The sequence below is a fragment of the Toxorhynchites rutilus genome, chromosome 2 (assembly GCF_029784135.1).
Source record: "Toxorhynchites rutilus septentrionalis strain SRP chromosome 2, ASM2978413v1, whole genome shotgun sequence".
Lineage (NCBI taxonomy): Eukaryota > Metazoa > Arthropoda > Insecta > Diptera > Culicidae > Toxorhynchites > Toxorhynchites rutilus.
The window spans coordinates 60,431,293-60,454,322 of NC_073745.1; the positions used below are offsets into that span (position 1 = coordinate 60,431,293).

Genomic DNA, 23,030 nt, shown 5'->3' on the forward strand with positions numbered 1-23,030 from the left:
TTTTTTTGGGGTCCGCGTGTTTTATACTCTAGCAGTACACACTCACAGGATAGAGACAAATCGGCAGACTCAGCCAAAGGGGCGAGTCCAACGAGACGAACGAATGAGCGTTAAAAGGCAGCGATGGCAAAAAAATACATAGAGGCGAATGAACTGCAAAGTTTAAAGCCTCTTAAAAACAAAGAAAGAAGATTTGTTCGCTCGTTGGATTCACATGCAGGCTAAAAAGGGTCCTTTTCAGGATCACAAAATTATCTTCAATCTAAAGAGTTTATTGTTTTGTTATCACTCGATATCCCCATCTTGTTCGGCTAAACCTTTCTGTTTAGCGATTGCGTTTGTCACTTGCCACAGCTTTCACAGTTGGAAAATTTCTTTCCATCCAGCTTGTGACATGTTGTACAGTAAATTATATTTAATGCGACGTGCCGAAGCACCACTCAGTGTCGCATTGGAGGCGATTTTAATCTGTAAGTGAATATTTGCGATGACAGTGGTACAGTGTCGACTTTCAATGTGGGGTCATAATTTGGATCTCTATGTTTACAAAAATGTCCAACTAAATATGTCGTAGTACATGTCCGTCCAATTACCTCAATGTCGAACTAATTGTGAATTACTGTACTTTCAATCTGGAAACAATTTAAGAATTGGTGAAAATTGAATAATCAGGAAAGTCTCCAATTATCAATAAGCTCAGAACAACTGCCAAATTCACATACTCATCAGATCCTGGCAAACAAATTATGAACAAATCAATTTGTGTTTTATTATTATTTTGGATATTATTTTAGAAAGTATTGAACTGTATTTCGTAAACTCTTTTTTGAAAGGTTTAATGGCCCTGATAAGCGCCGTGTTTTATGGAATGGTTCCAATTTAGAAAACTTTGTGCTCGTGGTTTTGAAAAAAAACCATTTCGAACGCATTGTGTGACTGTATAAAGAACAAACTTTTTTCTTTTGCTACCAGCTGCCGTTTTGCGATTGCGTTTGCCATTCGCCACTCGCTGCAACTGCCTGTTATTGTCTTGATGTCCACCGAACCGAATGTGTTCTGTTCCGAATGCGGGTTTTCTTATCGTCGCGAGCAGCTTTGCCAGCTCACTCGATCACTTCGGCGGCCGAAACTATATAACGGCGGCTAGGTGGACTGGTGCACTGGTACTAACGCGCTCGGCCTAGCTACCCTTGCGGGGAACTCCAGACCAACACGGTTCGAGCGGGATTTTGCCTTTCCCTTCACTTTTCCTCCTTTGCCATGTCCAGACATGGCTGCTTGGGTTGGTTTGTTGATGTGTTGTGATGCGAACTGATGTGGTGTACGGTTTGAATGAGAATGATCGTTACGGCTGCTGAGCGGGGATTTTTAAGCTGACTGGCTGGCTCGAGAATTACGCATGTGTGAGACTGCGACCAATGTTTCGTTAATTTTTTTTTCTTTTTCATTTACAATCGTGCTTCATTCCATTTCGCTGCTGCTCTGGTTGCTCGTTTTGGTCGGTACGATTTGAGGAGCACAAAATGGACCAATCAAAAATGGGCACATAGTGCATTTGGACAATGCTTGATATTTCACAATTATTAAATTATTTATCTCAAGAAAAATGAAATGTAATTCGTTATGATAGATGCGTAGATATGTTTCCTATCAATTGATGCAAAAACCTTTGCGATCTATTGAGAAATGCTCGAGTTATAAGCGTTCCAAATCTTGCATTTTTTTCTACTTGTTCAGTGCCTAGATTTCACCCCCTATATCTTTCGGTTAGACGTAGTCCTACGTCAAAAGACGACGGAAGTTATCATTAAATTCAATCACACACTTTTCAACGGATTTCGAAATTCTATAACGGCGAACTATCCATATATCTCGGATAAACACTTCATATTATGGCAGTTACCGAACAGTATTATATTCATGACTTACGGATAACTTGCACTTTTATTCACATTCCTACAAAATAAGTATCTAGTGGAAAAATCAACCAATTCAATGACAAGGAGTACAAAAAAGTGAACGTTAAGCTTGGTAACCTCAAAAAGATTCATATCGTTCACTAAAACACGCTTGTTATTAATTCGAAGAAAAAATCCTTTCCTCACAAACACTGTCATCGGTCGAGTAGTGTCGGAAAACTCGCGCGCAGACACAATCGGGACGCACAGAACATGCTTCTCCAAAACACAACGAACAGTTGCACATGTGCTGCTGCTGCTGCTCTTCTCTCTAATCGAACGGAGAGACATCGTTTGAATGTGGAAAAGTGCACTTTTCCCTCCGTGACTTCTCCACCCCCGCATTGTGCGATCAACGTATCTAACGGTGCGGCGACTGACATCAAGCGACGCGCGAGTGAACGGTAGAGAGCGAAGGAGAGAAAGAATCTGGCGCGCATCCAGCGTTTGTCAGAGGCATCAGGAAAAAAGGATATCTGTTTTGTGTTTTTCATTTCTTTTCTCTCCACATTTTTCCCTTATCGTTTGTTTCCATAGAGCGGTCTTTCTCTCCGTGTCGTGTGTTTATCGTGCGTGTGTTCGCGTTGTTGTCGTCTCGTCTCGGTATCGATGTGTGCAGCACACGGTTTTTCCGCTCTCGCAGGGACTCGCAGCTCGAAATTCTTGGACAGTGTTTTCCTGCCGCTCGTTGTTGGTATTGTTGGCGCGTTGACTGCGACTCCACAGTGCAACGCAACGCTCCTTCGGTTCGCTTTTTTGGCTGTTGGTCTTTTATCAAAATATCAACAGAGGAACAGATTATGATGGGACCATTATGTGTTTAGAATTCGACGTGAAAACATCGTGATATCTTTTTTATTCCTCGTCGACCCAGCGTCGTTCCGACGCATGATACTGCCTTTATTTTGTTTGCCGCAGTTGCTGCAGCTCGCTTGATAAGAGCCTGGCCAGGTGATGATGAGATTCAGCAGTTTAGCAGTTTAATCGCGGTCGGGAATATGTTTACGATTGGAGCGAATTAAAATGATTTGATCGCGAAGGCACTTTTTCAGTGGTGAAAGTAAGTGTTTGACAAAAAATGTCACACCCGTAACCGGCACCCAATTTAGCGTTCTCATGCAACGGAATTGCAGAGCTGATAAGTGCGCGGGCAATTGTGTCCAGTTTCGTTGCGTTGATAAGTTGCTGATATTGCAGAGATAACTGAAAATTGATTGCGTCCAAACGAAAGTAAAAAGTGCGAAACATCTAAAGTGATACAATCGTTCCAGAAGTGACATAATATCGGGCCGATAATTGGAAAACAAAAAAAAAAGATAATAAAAAGATAAGTGACAGTGAAGTGACCTCATTCAAGATTTCTACACTCGGAAACGGAAACGTATAATTCCCACTCGGCCAAGATGGACATGACAATTGCATCGAAGAATCACAACAGCAGCCCCAGCGGCAGCAGTGTCCCGAACGGCTGCAACAACAATCCCGGCGAACACATCAAACGGCCCATGAATGCGTTCATGGTTTGGTCCCGGGGGCAGCGCCGGAAGATGGCCCAGGACAACCCCAAGATGCACAATTCGGAGATCTCGAAAAATCTTGGTGCCCAGTGGAAGTTGCTGACCGAGGGCGAGAAGCGGCCGTTTATCGACGAGGCAAAGCGATTGAGGTAAGCAGAATGGCGCGATGGACGCTCAGGAAGCAACGGCCGACGGCCGCTTTGTACCTTCGATCCAATAGTTTCAGGTTCCAATATTAGTGAAATCGAATCTAAAAATAGACATAGACGGCTAATGGGTTAAGCCTCACGTGCGACACAGATTCTTCTATTAGTGTTGGTTGAATAATATCGATCGCGATATCAACATTCCAATGCGATTATTCTATTATTTGATTGTGAATCATGTTTCTAAAGCGGCAAACAGCGTCTTTTTGTGAGGTTTTATCGATATGATTACTAATCATGATAATTGAGCTGAAATAATCGATGTATCAAATCAAGAAAGATAGACTATTTTGATGCAACAAGTTTATTGATTTCGTGCCGAAAAACTGGTGATTATATGTCGAACCGACAGATTGAATCGTTATGGCATTTGATAGTTTTTGCATAATATACCGTAATTGTTACATACAATGAATTCGGCAGCAAGCCTTTCTAATATGATACACAAAAGTAAAATATGCTTCAAAGTAAACAGAACATTTCCTGAACAAATTCAAATATTGGAATGATAAAAGTTATTTATTTTAATTTTGAAACTCTATAAAGAGATGTGTATACTTCAGCAACAATTCAAATATAGACTCCCTTCTTCTGTAAAGTGAGTTCTTCTGACTTTTTAACTATTTTACAATATATCATATTTAATAATAAACGATTATACGAATTCCAAACTGTTGAATTGGATAGCTGTTGCATCGTTATTCGTCTTAGGCAGAATGGCGATAGTTCATCTTCAGTTGATTTTCACCGCATTCGCCTTTTAGAACCTTATAACGCAAGTAACAAGAGCCATTTAACATCAATCGTTGCGCAGAGTAAAGCTCAATAGATCATCTGCCTCATCTGTATTCATGTATCCCATTCAGTCCTTTGGCGGTTGAATCATGGATGGAATTGAATTCACAACATTTCATCTTCAGTTCAAATGTTGTACAAAAAAATGTTCTGTTATTGTAAAACTCCTCGATAGCGTATTTAGAATATTGAACTCTGTCGAGTCATTAGGCAACATATATTAGGCTGAGGAAAAAGTAATCCATTATTTTTGGGTGAAATTCAAAACTTTATTTAATATGTTTCGGATTGTCCGATTTGGGACCACTAAGTAAAGGTAGTTTCATAATGCCTCTCTTATAGAAGTCTTGGTCCTTATTGGCGAAAAATTCTAGCAATTGATTTTTGCAACCTTCTTTTGATCCCAAATTCTAATCACTCAGAAAGTTTTGCGATTGGAAAAAATGTGGTAATCGCTTGGTGTCAGGTCCGAACTATATGGTGGATGTATTAAAACATCCCAAACGAGCTACCGGAGTTTCTGGTGAGTCATTATAGACATGTGTGGCCTTGCGTTGTCCTGATGGAAGACAACACCTCTTCTGTTGTCCAATTCTGAGCGTTCCCGGTCAATCGCTAGCATCAAACGGACCAGTTGTTGACAGTAGAGATCTGAATTTAGTGTATTGCACTAAATTTGTTTTTTTGATTACAGTATCGGCATCATAATCACCATTCAGAAGGCTTGCATTTGCGTCACCATAAAAGAGAAATTGTTAAATGTATCGAATTTTAACTTTTTCACAGCCATATAAAACGTATTCAGCTTTAAAAAAATCAATAAAATAACCGAGATTCAAACTCATGACATATGCATCCTTCATCGAACCATTTGTTCCGTCAGACTACTTAAAAATATAATGCCACATTACCTTTCATCTTACAGTAGTCCGTAATTCATTGTACAAAAGCTGCTTTGCAGTCGAAGGAACGTTTTCAAAACATTTCTATAGCATATTATCCAGGTTAATACCAATGTTTGAATGAAAGCTTCCATTTGGCCTGAATAACGTTTCTTACAACGTATAATTCAGCATATCGTTTTATTAAGCACTCAATTTATTTTTTTGCAATTGATATTTTTCGACCATTATTCGGCTTAGTTTCATAGAAGCTAATGATTGTACGTTGGGAGAGTATGCTTATATTAGGCTGTCAAAAAAGTCCTGCGGTATTTTTTTTTAATTTTCATTTGTTCATAAAATTAGTTACAATCATCTGTTTTAAGTCAAATATGCGCCGTTTTGTTCGATGACTTGTTCCCAAGGAGATGCCAAATTCATAATACACCTGTTATAGAAGCTCGCTTCCTTATTGGCAAAAAACTCGGATAGCCAATTTTCACAGGCCTCTTTTGTGGCTAACTTCTGACTATCTAGCTCGTTCGCCATGGACAAAAACAGGTGGTAGTCACTTGGTGCAAGGTCCGGACTATACGGCGGATGCAAAAGAACCTCCCATCCGAGCTCCCGGAGCTTCTGGCGCGTCACCAAAGAAGTGTGTGGCCTGGCGTTGTCCTGATGGAAGACAATGCGGCCTCTGCTTATCAAAGATGGCCTCTTCTTCATGAGTGCTACCTTCAAGCGGTCCAGTTGTTGGCAGTACAGGTCCGAATTGAGCGTTTGGCCATAGGGAAGCAGCTCATAATAGATTATTCCTTGACAATCCCACCAAACACACAGCAGAACCTTCTTGGCCGTTAATGAGGGCTTGGTCACCGTCTGAGCCGCTTCAGCGGCCTTCGACCACGACCGTTTGCGCTTCACATTGTCGTAAGTGACCCACTTTTCATCGCCAGTCACCATCCGCTTCAGAAACGGGTCGATTTTGTTGCGATTCAGTAGCGATTCAGCAGCGATTCACATGCGTCGATACGGTCAAAGATGTTTTTTTGCGTCAACGTGTGTGGCACCCATACATCGAGCTTCTTTGTGAATCCAAGCTTCTTCAAATGGTTAATAACGGTTTGATGACTTATCCCCAGCTCTTGGCCGATGCTACGGCTGCTACTATGCCGGTTTTTCTCGGCTAATTCAGCGATTTTGTCGCAATTTTCGACGACAGGCCTTCCGGAGCGTGGCGCATCTTCGACGACCTCTACACCAGAACGAAAACGTTGAAACCATCGTTGTGCGGTGGAAATGGAAACTGTATCGGGTCCATAAACTGCACAAATTTTATTGGCAGCTTGAGATGCATTTTTGCCTTTGTCATAGTAGTACTGTAAAATATGTCGGATTTTTCTCTTTATTTTGCTCCATATTTGCGATACTATAACTCACGAACGACTTAACCAAACAAAACACTGTCAAGGACTATATTATAGCGCGCAAAAATACCTTTCCAACAAGCTATAGTATGACTCGAATACAACTAGAACTACGCGCTTACAACGACACCTCGCGAAAATACCGCAGGACTTTTTTGACAGCCTAATATATAAACACTCATCTTGAAATTGTTTTGTCCGTTGATCATTCCAGTCATAGCTTGAAACAATACACACTGCAGGATCTTCATTCATAAATCACTTTTACACAAATGCAATAAAGCAATTACTTTATTAATAATTGAGACAAAATACCGTTTGCTTCGGAATGCTCCCTATATTATAAATGACTATACTGTTTAAAGAATTCGAATGTTCTATGAGAAGCGTTCCACGCTTTTTTTTTTGAAAATAAAAATTTAAAAGAAGGAAAAACACTTTTAAAGTTGAATGGTTTCATTGTAATTAAACATAATAATAATACAAGTAATGTACTAAAAGCTAAAAAATAGTCAGGCAAGTAGCAGTTAGAAGTTACCACACATTCCTTCATTAATCTTCATTAATATTGTAATCCGCCATTTTGTAGCGGCCGCCATTTTGAATTTCCAAGATAATTAAACATGCAGTTTTTTAATGAGTGTAGAGTTAATGTGTTATTCAAATTTCAGATCAATCGGTCAACAGGAACAGGGTCACATTTCTATTAATGAGGGACAGCGCTACAGACCAACATGTTACGAACATACAAACATACAAACATGTTACAGGGTAAACTAAATAAAACCGTTTAATAAACAAACATCATAGCCAAGGCAACTATGAAAAATTGTCATCCCAACTTATATTATTTTGTAATAGAAAGCTATACAATTACTAGTATAGGTCGTATAGCAACAGGGCACGACTGCATTGTAGACGTAGGACTACAAAATCAATTTATTCAATTTTATTGAACTGTTTGTCACTCCGGATATTATTTTAAAATGCATCGAAATTTTAGTAATAACTGTTTGGTAGAATATTTCGATGGCCGATGGTTTGCGGTGTTTTGTAGAATCTGTTGAAGATGATTGATTCATGTTTCTTTTTTGCCATCCCGGGAATACTACACAAGCTGGCCATCTGTCGCAATTTGTTTCATTTTGTCAATGCATGAGCTGTACTTTTCGCAGTTTGAATACACTCAGTTACAGGCGGTTATGTATTTGCTCTGCCATTACCATTGCTCATAATCTACATAAAACATAATATTATGATAACCATTTCAATCTACCTTCAACAACAACGTCTACCAACAACAACGTATGTTTGATGCAAAAATGCAAATTATCGAACATCGGGAGTGCTCGCACTTAGTATCGAGCAAAGCCGCTCTCGACATCAGTATTACACGTTGAGCACCGGATTGTTCTTGCTCCGCCTTTCATATGGTCCGCTTCAAGAGCAATTAAGGCTGATGTCACATTAGGCGGATTCGCCGCCGCGGATTCCGCGAGTAAAACCGCAGCGGAGGATCTACAGTGTATTGTGAATGAGCCATGTCACACAGAGCGGGGCGGTTTTGGAAGCGAATTCATATCGAGAAAAAATCCGTCGCGATATCCGCGGCGTCGAATCCGTCTAATGTGACATCAGCCTTAATACTTATGGGAGCGGTCGCTCCAGCAAGCGAGTTACCTGCTCGCAGGCTGGAACGAGACTGTGTAATACAAATACTGGTGGTAAAGTAAAGGCTTTTAACTTGTTCAGTTCATTTGTTTACGAAAAGCTCAATCAGAAAAATTAGTGTAAATCGTGAATGTGTAATACAAAGTGCACACGTAATGCTTTTATACATTGGTTCGTTGCAACAATCGGGTTGCATCGGGTGGAGCCTTAATTGCAGTATTGCCTCTTCACAATGTCCGTTTGCTTGTTACAGTGCTTGTTCACTGCTTTTGCATTTCGAATGAGCGATTTACGCGTGACTGATTTGCAGTAGGATAGGGTGGGGATAGTTGGTCATTTTTGAATAAATTTGGCTATAACTTTGTAGTGCGAAGTTTTGCGTTAGAATGTTATGCACCACTATGAAGCCTATCTTTTACCCTTTCAGTGAAAAATAACTAGAGAATCATTTATTTGACATTTTTATTTTATTTTATTTCTTTATATTTCAGAATAAATTGACCAATTAATCCCACACACGGGATAAATTGGTCAATATATAGGGCAGGCCTATCATATAATAGGCATGTTCTTTTTGATCAAATAATAAGCGTTTGTCCATTAAACCTCTACAACCAAACCCCGCCTTTAAACGGGCTTCACGGAGTTTCTTTTCAAATTATTCAGAAATTATTTTCAATGTTCACCCCCACTAGAACGTCTTTGGAATATTTTCATCAATTGGTTTTATGCTGACATCTTTCTGCTAGGAATATTTTGTGTTGAAAGTCGGAAATTCGAGATTAAAGTCGAATGGATTTTTAGACAAATAAAAAAATTGGGTCTTAGAGGGTTAAAAGTTTCCGTCATTATCAACTTCACCAGCAGCTTTAAAAAATCGTGTTCGGTACACATTTTGAAAAAAAACTTGTTTTGTGCGGTAGATAGGAACCGCATAAAAAAGTTTCCCACAAGAAAATAACTCAAATCCACGCCATTCACCGTTCAATTTCTTTTTGTTTCCCTGCTTTGCGATGGACTTTTCGGAAGTGCGTGGCTGTTTTATGCTTTTAGTTGCATGTCGAAACGTGTTGCTGTTAGAAATCATGTCATGCACAAACTTAGAAAAACTTAGAGCATTTGATTAGAGGAGGGGCATTATTTCAGAAGTGGATAATTGAGACGCAAATATGCTTTTTTTCGCACTGAAATGCATATAAATCATCGAAAAAACTAAATGGACCATAACTTCGTCAAATATGCTTCCCTTCATACACCGCACAAAAAAAAATCGCACAAGAACAGAAAATCGCACAAAACAAAATTCGCACAAAAACAGGTTTTACTGTAATTGATTAAATCAAAACAAAAACAGTTAACAAATAACATGTTTTCAAGTAAAAAAAGCAAATTGATGAAAATTTCAAATTCTCTTGTTTTTTCTATCTGAAAACTTCGTAAAAGTCTCCTTCCGGCTTTTTAATCAATAGCGTGGAACTCGGTTCTTGGAAATTAGTCAAGCATTTTTTTCCAGCCATTTCGTCTCTCCACCATGCAGCTGGCATCAGAATCCGGAATTTGCGGCGCACAGCCGGTTTCTTGCTTGCATTTGTTATGACATTTGTACCGTTCGCCCCAAAGTATATTGAAATAACCTTCACATTTGCTACATTACGCGATGCATTATTGTGAGTTCTGATATTCAATGTTAGCGTTTATTATATTTAATAAAAATTTTACAACAATATTCACTTGCTTACTTTATATCTAGATTTACTTCCTACAAATACTAATACTTACATATTATTATTATGAATTTATTTTACCGCAATGAAATTTATTCTGAGGTCAATGTAAGGGGGGCGAGGTCACCATTTAACGAGGAGCCGGCCCCAAGTCGCCGAGGTGGAGATATTTCAATAGAGGATAACAGGCGTTATCGACAAGGTTATCATTAAAAAAACTAGTAGCAACACACATCCTCCCGGCCCACTTGATCGCTAAACTGACGATGCCCGTGTTGCCAGAACTATGCATGCCATACATTTTCTTTCTTCTCCGAAAAAAGGATTGAATAAAAAAAAGACGAAAAGAATAAATGCATGTGGATTTTGTTGCAGCGCTTTCTTTAATTTTTGTCTCGAGCCTTAAATTTTTGCTCTTTCCGCGCTTCTATGACAAAACTGTCATTATAAGTGTTTGTGTGGTCGTCCCGATCCACGTTTTTACCATCATTTTCTTTTTTTTTAACCATACGGTCGTCCTGATACGTATCCGTTTGTGCGGTCGTCATGATCCGCATTTCTTTTTTCATTCAACCTCTGCACGGTCGTCCTGATCCGCGCTTCTATGACCAAATCGTCACTATAATTTTTTGTGTGGTCGTCCCGATCCACTTTTTTATTATGTTCTTTTGCACTCATACGGTCGTCCCGAACCGCGCATATCTACTTTTATTCTACCGTTTCATCGTACGGTCTTCCCGATTCGCACTTTTTTTTTTTTATTAATTCGTTTATTTTTGCAGGCTCAGTAACTTAAGTTTAAAGGAGCCGAATTCTTAAATATATTTTTAAAACTATATATATATGGAAACAATTTTCTTACATCTATGGTTAGTAAGGTGGAAAACCGATTACTCGCGGTGTACTCGAGTTTAGAAGGGTGACATATTTTTAGGAGAAGGATGGGGTATAAGAAAACTGTAACAATGTTGATGAACACTCAATTCTTAAATCTGTTTGTATATCTATAGTGTTTTTACATTTCAACTTATTATACTATTTATAGCAAGGGGACGAATTACCCGCAAAGGAAGGAAAGGAGGGTATAAGGACATAGGGACAATCACACACGAAGATCTATAGCTTTAAGGAAAACATATATATGGGACATGTAATCTAGGTCTAACCGAGCCAACACATCTCTCACCGGCACATTGGGCTGTCTTCCTCGGGCCCGAAGGGAGTTTTCTAAATTCGATCTGGCGACCAGATACACCTCGCACGACCAAACAACGTGCTCGATGTCGCGATAACCTTGGCCACAAACACAGAGATTGCTGCTGGCAAGATTGAAACGAAAGAGTAGTGCATCTAAAGAACAGTGATTGGACATGAGTCGGGAGAAGGGATTCGCACTTATTATATAATATTTATCATTTTTTTAACCATGCTTTATTGAAAAAAGAGGAGCATATTGAGGTTAACAATTTTGTTCGTGTTTTTTGTGCATCTTTAGAGTAACGCTCATTATTAATAACAAGAATCGAAAAAGAATCTTTGAAACTTTTTTTTCCTGGGTTATAAGTTCAGGACGAGTGGATAATTTTCAAATCAAATTTTTCAGTACACTAAACGACCGCCAAGTCATCACTCGGTACGACGGGCAACATCCACAAACAACCACTCTTTCCAAAAAGACACAAAGAAAACCAAAACACCTTCGATCTGGTGTCTCCCATGATTAGTCAAACAAAACAGTCAAAGGTTGTACCGCTCATGACAAACTCTACACGAGCTGATGATTGCGCCGGCTAGTGATCATTCTATCCTGGATTCCTCGAGTCGAGAAAGACGCACCACGCTAGATATGGGGTGCAGACCAGGGGGGCGTTGCTGATTAACGGTCAGCTGCATCCCAATAGGAAGTATCCCATGTCGGGCACACGTACAGAGCACTGAAGACTGCAACATCCCAATTATGAGAACACTTGTAATACTAACCTCGAGCCAACCGCGAGTAATCGGTTACATATTACTAACATAGTTGTAAGCAAACATTGTCAAAATATTGAACTCCCGGCCCCGTTAGGCTGACGCCATATGAGCCTTAATAAAAATAAATATTTTGGATATAAAAAAAAAAGTCCGCAACCAAACGCACGAACAAATGGAACTCCGATGCCACAACAAAACAAACGAAACGCACACAAAACTTTCAATTATTGAGTGATGCCCCGTTCCTGCAGAGATAGGCTGAGAGAAATAATTAACAAATATGATGAATTCTTTGATAAATGCCACTAATCTATAGTCCTCCTCCACCGTACCAATCTATATATATAAAAATGGATTTCTGTCTGTCTGTGTCTCGGAAACTACTGAACCGATCTACATGAAAATTGATATGTAGGGGTTTTTGGAGCCGGGGAAGGTTTTCGTGATAGTTTGAGACCCCTCCCTCAGCTCTAAGGGGGGGCTGCCATACAAATGAAACACAAATTTCTACATTACTCGAGAATTAATCAAGCAAATAAAACCAAATTTGACATGTGAAGGTTTTAGGGTGCAATAAATGTTTTACGGTGGTTAGATACTCCTCCCCTTTCTCTTAGGGGAGAACTGCCATACAAATGAAACACAAAAGTCTGCATTACGCAAGAATTAATCAAGCAAATGAAACCAATTTAGGCATATTGAGGTTTTAGGATGCAATAAATGTTTCTATGTTCCAATAACCCTCCACCCCCCCCCCCCCCCCCCCCTCTAAGGGCCATACAAATAAAACTCAAATTTCTGCATTAATCGAGAAATTATCAAGCAAATGAAACGAAATTTGGCATGCGAATGTTTTAGGGTGCAATAAATGTTTCTATGGTGGTTAGACTCTCCTTCCCGCTCTCTATGGGGGGGGCTGCCATACAAATGAAACTCAAATTTCTGCATTACTCGAGAATTAATCAATAAAATGAAACCAAATTTGGCATGTTGAGGTTTTAGGGTGCAATAAATGTTTTTACGGTGGTTAGACACTCCACCCCCTCTCTCTAAGGGGGAGCTGCCATACAAAACTCAACGGGGTCGATTAGAAGATCAATCGATGAACAGTTCTGTGATTGGACCCATGAACTTGCTCATAGTAAGAAAATGTGAATGTTTGAAGGTATTCATAACAAAAAACAAATTTTGGGTGGGACGAAGTTTGCCGGGTCAGCTAGTAAACATATATATATCAAGCAAAACCATGATTCTTAAGCCCAATATCGGCTACATTTTCCCAGCGAAAATGCACGGATTAGAATTATATTATTGTATACCTCCGTTTTGCCTTGAGGGAACAATAAAATTTTTAATAAGTGCTTTTTTTCACCAATCTTCAGATATGACAACATTTAAGTTTGTTAATGTTATTGAGTCAAATATACTAACCTAGGGGTGTGGGATTGTTGATATGTACAAAAAAAGTACATTCTACTAACCTTTGCATTACCGTAGATATTTGGTAGTTTTCTACCGAGGATTTTTCTTAGTGTACATCTGCGATGACGATTGATCAGCAGACACTTCTTCACAAAACTTCGCTTTATATAGGGAGACTCATCTGCGTTGTGGGTGATTCCTCAGTAAAAACAACTTACTCAGATTTCCTGCTGAAAATTCAGCAGTCTGGCAGGATAGCCAAAATGTGTGGCTCCAAAAAACCGAGGAATCACCCAACATGCTCTGTGACACTAATGTCGCTCTGACCTAAGCTGCTGCCTGTAAGAGAACGGCAAAACAGAGTGCGCGATCACGAAGATAGTAACGCACCAAGTGTGTGCATACAAGGTGGGATATTTCAATAGAGGATAACAGGTGTTATCGACAAGATTATTATTATAAACTAGTAGCATCACACAATATAGAATAACTACTTTCCGTGGATGAAATTGAAAACATGAAAACAATACCAGCTTATGAACAGACAATTGTTTGTTCCGAAATCGACAATCGACAAGCTCTGAAAAAAGTTCAATATCGTCCAATGCGACGGTAGATTTTCAGGATTCAGGAAACAATGAAAGGGGGCTCACCAAATTATCACACATCAGAATGTACACCCCATACCATCTCCATTGACTTGCACTTCAGTTATCATCGAATTCTCCATCCCTCAGCTCGCTGCTCCACCTAAATTCACACATACTCGTATGTATGATCGTCATCAACGCTGTCTCCTATATTTTGTATACCAAACAAATGTTGCTTGTTGCGACTCCTCCGCATTGTGGTTCATTGTTCCAATAAGAGCGCTCAACGCTCCTGAAAAAGGACTTAATATTTTCGAGCACAATAAGCTTTCATTGTTTCTAGGATGAGTGGAAAACCCGTGCTGCATAACCCAAGCCATACGAGACAAATTGGGACAGAATTTTCCCACAACAATGATCCAACCAACCTGGCAGTAGAAGTGATTTGACACATCGAACTGCAACAAGCAACGATTCCCATGCAGTAAACTAATTTCCGATGACTCGGAGAAGTCTATTCTTCATTCCCAGCGAGGATGTTTATGAGCACTGACTTCCTTTCGGCGTAGCAGTTAATAAATTAACTGTCGAGTGAGTGCACAGGGAGAAAAAAACCGTCAATTGCGATACGCTACCCTTAAAGGAGTCCTTTTCATGATGTTTTTTTTTCTTCGTTTTCGATTTTCCTCTGTATGCGAGAGTCGCTGCTCTATTTTTTTTTTCATGTTCCACCGAGTTATGAATTGTGGTTTTGTTCCGTTTGTTCGAAGTTTTGTTACCAGAGGACGAAGTCAGAGAAGAAAGAAAATCTAAACACGTATGATGGTTGTATGTAGGAAAAAAAACTCATAAAAGAATGAAAACATCTGCGACGTATGGAAGCTGCGAAGGACCATATATTGAACGGTGTCATATGAGATAGGCAAGGGATTTATAGTTGTTTTTGGAAAGGTCATGTGCATATGAGCTGATGTGCGTGCATTTTCAATGACAACCTATCTAAAACACTTGGCTTATGGTTTTATTTTGAAATCACCTTCGAAGAGTTCCTTCGGTATTGTTTTGCTGTGCGTTGCTAGAATGAAGACGTATGAGGTAAATATTTAAATTAAGGTTCCTAATTTTTCATTTATCGAACTATCCAACCAAATGGATTGAAAATATGTGCAGTTACATGAACAGTAGGTTCATAAAATAATGTATATGAGTAGCTATTCATTATTTTTTTCCTGTAAACCCTGGTTACCAAGCTGTTTGTATCATCTTCTGATGCGATAGAACGTAGAAACTAGGTTCAAAGTTGCATCCTTATGCTAGTTCTAGTTCTTAAAACGATATATGCTTTTGCGTTAGCACACTTGTTAAGTAAGTAATCCTGAATCAAAATAAGTAGAGTCGATTGATAATGCTAACGGGTGTGTCACATCAAATTGCATCACGGAAAAAACGCTGTAGAAATTCGCCCAGTAGACCGATCCTTTTGAAAATTTTAGACAGTAAAATAAAAACTATTAAACAACTTTTGGCATTTTCTTTTTATTCATACTTCGAGCCCAAGCCCGTATGCTCGCACCTTTTACTCTTTACCCCGTCCATAAGGTTCTGTACAACGTCAGGTTGTAGTTTTTTTAACAGAAATCCATTTTCTCTTGAAGTTCGCCTCCAATTTGACAACTTTTGGGTTCTTCCGGAGGGCCTGCTTCATAATCGCCCAATATTTCTCTATTGGGCGAAGCTCCGTTCGCGTTGGGCGGGTTCATTTCCTTTGGCACGAAGGTGACCCCGTTGGCTTCGTACCACTCCAACACGTCCTTTGAATAGTGGCACGAAGCGAGATCCGGCCAGAAGATGGTCGGGCCCTCGTGCTGCTTCAATAGTGGTAGTAAGCGCTTCTGTAGGCACTCCTTAAGGTAAACCTGCCCGTTTACCGTGCCGGTCATCACGAAGGGGGCGCTCCGCTTTCCGCAAGAGCAGATCGCTTGCCACACCATGTATTTTTTGTCAAACTTGGATAGTTTCTGCTTGCGAATCTCCTCCGGAACGCTGAATTTGTCCTCTGCGGAGAAGAACAACAGGCCCGGCAGCTGACGAAAGTCCGCTTTGACGTAGGTTTCGTCGTCCATTACCAGGCAATGCGGCTTCGTCAGCATTTCGGTGTACAGCTTCCGGGCTCGCGTCTTCCCCACCATGTTTTGCCTTTCGTCGCGGTTAGGAGCCTTCTGAACCTTGTATGTACGCAGGCCCTCCCGCTGCTTGGTCCGCTGGACAAATGAACTTGACAAATTCAGCTTATTGGCGACATCCCGGACCGAACTTCTCGGATCACGTCTAAACTGCTTAACTACGCGCTTGTGATCTTTTTCACTGACGGAGCATCCATTTTTGCCGTTCTTCACCTTCCGGTCGATGGTTAGATTCTCGAAGTATCGTTTTAGTACTCTGCTGACCGTGGATTGGACGATTCCCAGCATCTTACCGATGTCCCGATGTGACAACTCCGGATTCTCGAAATGAGTGCGCAGGATTAATTCACGACGCTCTTTTTCGTTCGACGACATTTTTCCAAATTTACGAAAAATTGACAGTGAAGCATGGCCAACGTGATCTATACACTCTTATCTGATTATAAGCGAAAGCTGAAGATATAATTCCTAAAAATTAAATTTCTAGAGCGTTTTTTCCGTGATGCAATTTGATGTGACACACCCTTTAACAGAAGATTTTTTCTTTTATTATATTTCTGCACTGAGATTTCTTATATACGAAATATAAAAAAAAGAAGAAAACGATGATTGTGGGTTTGATGGTTTGTGTACTCGTCAGCACTATCTCTTGAACAAGTCGTCACCTTTTCATGTCCTTGGAGCATTCCAGGTATACTTTTTTGGTAATGGCATTCATTAGCTCACTATCTAAATAATAGAAAGTATTGAACATATATGCTTATGGTACGAACATATGGTGAACTATTCCATAAAAACAAAAAAAAACAGTAAGATAAACCAACACAATCGCTTGAAGTCATCGAACAATTTTTAGTTTTCGAAGCAAACTGGTTCCTGTAACGTGTCAGGATCATTTTTGAGAGCTCGTTATCATGACAAAGTTCCAATAAAAATATTTTTATCATTATTTTCAAAAAAAAACATGTGCTGTAACAAGAATTTCATGTATATAGTTTAAGATGGAAGCTGACAGCTGACACCACAGCTTTAAAACTTGAATGTCATTCTAACATTTGTTGAGACAATTCTTGGATGGTACTAAGGATCCCAGTGGAACTTTTGCCTTCTCAAAACGTCAGTATGTTGCGTTAGTAGTACTTAGTTGAGATTTGTATGCCGAATAACACGCTTTGAATGTTTTCTAGAGTGGCAATCTCTAGAACACGCGTGACCTCAGTGCAAGTCGGAAGAAATTTATTTGACGAAAAATCCACCGGCCAGAACGGGAATCGAACCCGAACCCCCGGCATGATAATGTGTAATGGAAAGCACCCGGCCACGGGAGCACATATATTTAGACAATATAAACAACAAAACAGCTTGCATAACTTGGCTATACAGCATTTTTGTTGTTTTTGTTTTGTTGTACTACGAAAAAATAAATCGATGATAACTCGAGTTCATCGGATCAACGAATTAAATGATCAATTAAATTTCTTCTTTGATGAGATGAAACGAATATACGGTAACTATCCGGTATCCGGCCTATCCAGCCAATATTTGCAATCTGGCCGGATATCGGTTATTATAAATAATTTCTCATCAACCCTAACACTAACATTTATTTTTAACTTCTGGAAAAATAAAAAAAATTATACACTGACAAAAAAAAATTAACACAGGATAAATCATAACAAAATAGCTCATTAACATCATTCATACATAGTTAAAAATAATGCCAGATTTTTTTTTCCAAAATTAAATTAATATTAATCATAGCAAATCTTGTTATTTGGCGATAGTCCTCAGAATGGCCTCCAAATGTAAGGATCGTGATTGCGATCGATTCGAAATGTTTTCACATAACAGTCGATTTCGTTACCATTGGAATATTTTTCTGAACACGACATCTTAGTCCATAGGCTTTTTATGCAGCAAAATGATGAATTACCTCGAATATACAATGGAGATTAGAACTTATAATTCTTTCTATTTCATCAAACGATATCAGAAGGCAAACGCATTGCTCCATAGAGCCATAAAGCATGTTTCGTAGTGGAGTCTCTTAGATTCAGTGCGGTGAAAATTCAATCTTAATCGAAAGAAATCGACGAAAATGACGAATAATACCTTTCGTCTTCAAAAAAAAAAAATGCTCGATCGTTTGAATTTGGTTAACCTCGTCAACTGAGATTCGAAAAGATTCATTGTCAAACGAAAACTTTTTCTTCTCATTTGAACGTGATGAATGTATTGAGTCGAACGAAAACAAATAATTCATTTCCACAACCTCGACTTTCCGTATGATTTCGGTTTATTCACTGTCATACAGGCAATACATAAGGGAAATGAGGGTAATACGGACATATTGAGAAGAAGTTCAAATGTATCTTTGGAAATTCATGTTTTCCAAAACATAAAAGCAGTTTCTTACAGTTCAATATACTGGTTTTCGAAACAATTGGCCAAATGTTTTATAAAAATGTGAAATGGTTTTTACTAAAATTAAAACAAACTGAAAAGTAGAAAAATGTAATCGATGCGGGTATAATGGACATGTAATGGGGGTAATATGGACAGGTTAATAATATACGAAGCGTAGAAGTTTATCGCTCGCGAGAGGAATAATTTCGCTCTCTCTCAGTGTTTGTGTGTCCAGTAACTGAAATAGAACAAAAAGAGAAAGCATATTGAATATTAGAAGCCTAGTTGAATATTCTTCCTTTAACTTTCCATCATGCATTGGATGTGATTATGGATGTGACTGTCCATTTCAACCCCACCAGAGCAATTATTTCAATGATTTAAATTTACCACTTACGAATGAATTTACTTTTCCGTACATACCTAATATCGCTTCTCTGTCAACTCACAAACTGAAATATAACCATCAGCGAATTCAATTTTGCAATTAAACCACTCAAAATGCTTAAAAGCGAGGCCGCAAAAATTACATCCACACGCGGAATCATGTTTGATTTTCGGTTATTGTTTTCCTATTTCACTTTTGATCAGTATTAATTGTCATAGGATGGTTCAAATATTATAGAATATTATTATTATATATATATATATATATATATATATATATATATATATATATATATATATATATATATATATATATATATATTATTTAATTCATAATGTAACTATACAAATGAACCACCTGTCCATTATACCCCCACTGTCCGTCTTACCCGCTGTTCCCCTTCACAGAGTGGTAATGGGAGAGCATTTTGTAATGTCCCATTACTCATGCGTCACACTCTCACAGTAATGCGAGAAGCATTAGAATGAAAGAAAAAAAATCACTCTCGCCTCTGTTTCTCTTCGAAAACAAACCATGGCATCGTCGGATATCAATTGAGTCTTGGTCACTAGTTCAATTGATGGGGACAAACGTAAATCTCAAATACCAGCATAACGAACTGCATGTATGAAGGTGCGGTTATTCAATCGAATGAAAGGGATACAGTGAGAAAAGATCCGTATGAACAATCATGTCCATTCGTCAAAGTAACTCATGAGTTCGCTTTTGTTCGTGTGAACAAAAGTGTTGTCAAGCATGACTGATGGCAATTGTTCGTTCGGATTCAAATGAACGAATTAATTATTTCCAGCACTTCTTAGATTCATCCCTGAACACACACCCTATAAAAATCTCATCATTGTGATAGAAAATCCTTATCAGAAAAATATCTGTTCGCCATTCCTTGTAGAAAACTTTATACTCAATTAAAGGATGTTCATTCTAAACGGAAAATTCAATCATCATTCATTATTTTAATGCAAGAATGTGTCGTTCTCTCTCTCCCTAAAATTTAATCCTTTTTTGGTTCATGCACACATGCAGTTTCTTCCTGTTTCGTATTCGCAAATAAAAGGCCGAATATCCGTCTGCCGGATATTATTAGCGATATAGTGTATTCGACAAAGTTTTAGATCTTATTAAAATATGATCTTTTATCGGAGACATCAACTTTCTATTTTTATAGTTTCTGGAATGTATGGCATTTTTGTACGGAATAATATTGCATAAATATTGTTTTACTCGTAAAATTTTTGTGTGTAAATGCGTTTGTTCTTGACGTTGTTCTTAGTGATCCCCGATAATCGTTCGATTAACCGATTAATCGAATACTTCCTACAGAAATCGATTATTAATCGAACGAATACTGCCCAACCAATAATCAAAGCGAACGAATAATTTACGTCGATTAATCGATCCAAACCCAGAGAAAAAATAAACATACGGCTGCTGCAGTTTTATCCTGAAATTCAATCATTATCTTTGACGCTCCGCTGAAAACGCAAATAGAGCTCAATGTAGTCAACGCGAATCGAGATTCGTTTACGAGTTTAGGGGAGCGTAGATGATAATAATTGATTTTCTGGCGGAATGAACCCTTTTTTGATTCCAGATGGCTTTCTAGCAAATGAGAAATATTAGTCTAACTAATCATTCCTCGCAGTGTGACGATTAATCGATTAATCGATTATTTGGGGCGATTAATCGTATCGAATAACAAACTGCTGAAAAGTATTCGATTAGCTGATGAACGATTTATTTCAAATATCGGGGATCACTAGTTGCTCTGATAAAAAAAGGTCTGCAGAATATGTAAATCGTGATAACTTACACACTAAGATGTTACTATTCATCGTTGTGTAGGTGCGCACCATGTGCATTTTGTGTATTGGTATTATTATCAGCTTTAGCCTCATATATAAACTAACCGACGCGCACTAAGTCGACCCTCTTTTTCACATTCTTTGTGTGGACACCGACTGGACAACATCGTTGCTGGACGGGCTGGACGGCGAGGGATCGAGTGCCTTTCTCAAGGCAAGAGGGCGGAGGTGGTAGCGCTGAAGTAGAGTAGAGTAGAGTTTTCAAAGGGCCTTTCTCAAGGCTAGAGACGAATGAACTGCAAAAGTTTAAAGTCTCTATAATACAATACCTTCCTTCCTAAGTCGACTTGCTGTCATTTGTTGTTTGTTCACCGCGCACAATGAAGGAGTACCGCGACATCATAGTAAAATTGTTTGAGTTTGTCCTTTCCGAATAAATCTGTACAATGTGGCAACACTGGTTGTGACCCCGGTACTCTACGGGAAGGATCATTACGTCTTTCCACAGGACGGTAAACCGGTCCACACGGCGAATATAGTCCAAGCGTGGTGTCTAGGGATTGCATCACCGTGCCCAAATTTTAATAACCGGTTATTCGGTAATGAAAATTCCATTACCGGTAAAACCGGTAAATTATCGGTAAAAAAATATTTAAAAAAAACATTCTCTTGAAGAAATGACTTTTATTGATGATGATTAGTTAACAAAAACAAAAGTTTTTCCTACTTAGTTTGTTGGTGTAAATAATACTTAAGGACACAGTGAATGTTAATTTTGTCGTTGTCTTATCTTGATCGGGTCTCATTAACAAAATTTCCAGAAGATGAAGACGCACGTTCGGAGAACGAAAAGCATCGAATACCATTGTCATGAATTTGCCTCAGATGCCCTCTGTACGAAAGCTCTTGTCTGAGTGTTTTCATCAATCCGTTTATGGACGTTGAGCTTGGGCTGAACGTTGATACCTTTGATTACTGAAATCTTCGTTCATGTTTTTCATTGATGCTCAACTGTTCTGCAGATTCTGTATTATCCAGTTGATTTCTTCCTCCTATTGTCCAGTCACTGAAACGATACCATCATCATCAAATTTCATCAAGTCACGAACGATTTCAAATGCCTGCTTGGTCAATGCAGTCCGTGACGTTTGATAGAAGACGCCAAAGTCATCATGATTTGGGTCTCGACCACGAGCACAATAAGTATTCATATACGGGAACACATCTTCATATATGAATCGTCTTCCTGCAATCCATCCAATCAGGGCTTCAAGGAGCTGCTTCGGTTGCATAAACTGCAATCCTACGTCAGCTTCATAGAGGGTGCAAGTCTTCCGCGATAGCAGTTCAACAGAGATCAGAACTGGTTCGAGGTAGAATTGGACGATTTCGGAGCGATTCTTAGAAGATCGATCTTTTCCTTTCCGATTTCCGATTTTTGGGATCGATCTTCTGTACTCGAGAAAATCAAGAAAATCGATTTTTTTTTGCTTTCGATCTTTTCGATCTTTTTGTAGATTTGTTTTTCAGTATACATTGATTTTTTATCTCACCTAAGGCCACATTTCTTTTAAACATAATGTAAACATTCGGATTGCTTCTTCTACGATTTACTTCTGTACAAATGCTGACAGAGACAGAACTAGCGGCAGCTACTGAGGGGATGAACTGTAACCGGTTACGCATAAGGTCACTGAATTGTTTTGACATTGACATTGTTGAAATGTAACCGGTTGGAAAAAGGTCTGAATTGCTTTGACATTGACATTGTTGACAATTTTTGACAGGCGAAAGGTTGTTTCGACTTCGACTAAATGACATATGTATAGCACGATTGGCTTTTATGGGATCATTGTCAGCTGAGTTCTGGGTGGTTGTTGAATTTCTAATAATACTTTTTCAATTAATTTATCAAATAAAACGATTACCAGACGGCACATTATGAATGCCCTATGAGCCACATGCTGAGAAACAAAACAAAATATTTGATATTCGAAAGAAATGTGAAATTTGTATTTCCTGTTTAATGAAACGACAGAATTCATATAGAATAAGCAGAAAAATC

General features: G+C 38.8%; 1 protein-coding gene across 1 annotated transcript in view; it reads left to right on the plus strand.

The window, feature by feature from the left end:
• Positions 1-2,636: 2,636 nt before the first annotated feature.
• LOC129771530 (transcription factor sox-3-like) overlaps positions 2,637-23,030 on the plus strand; it is a 45,353-nt gene continuing 24,959 nt past the window's right edge. The window contains exon 1 of the mRNA XM_055775277.1: positions 2,637-3,624. Within this exon, the coding sequence (XP_055631252.1) occupies positions 3,362-3,624 (263 nt within the window). The 5' untranslated portion in view covers positions 2,637-3,361. The remainder of the gene's footprint in view (positions 3,625-23,030) is intronic.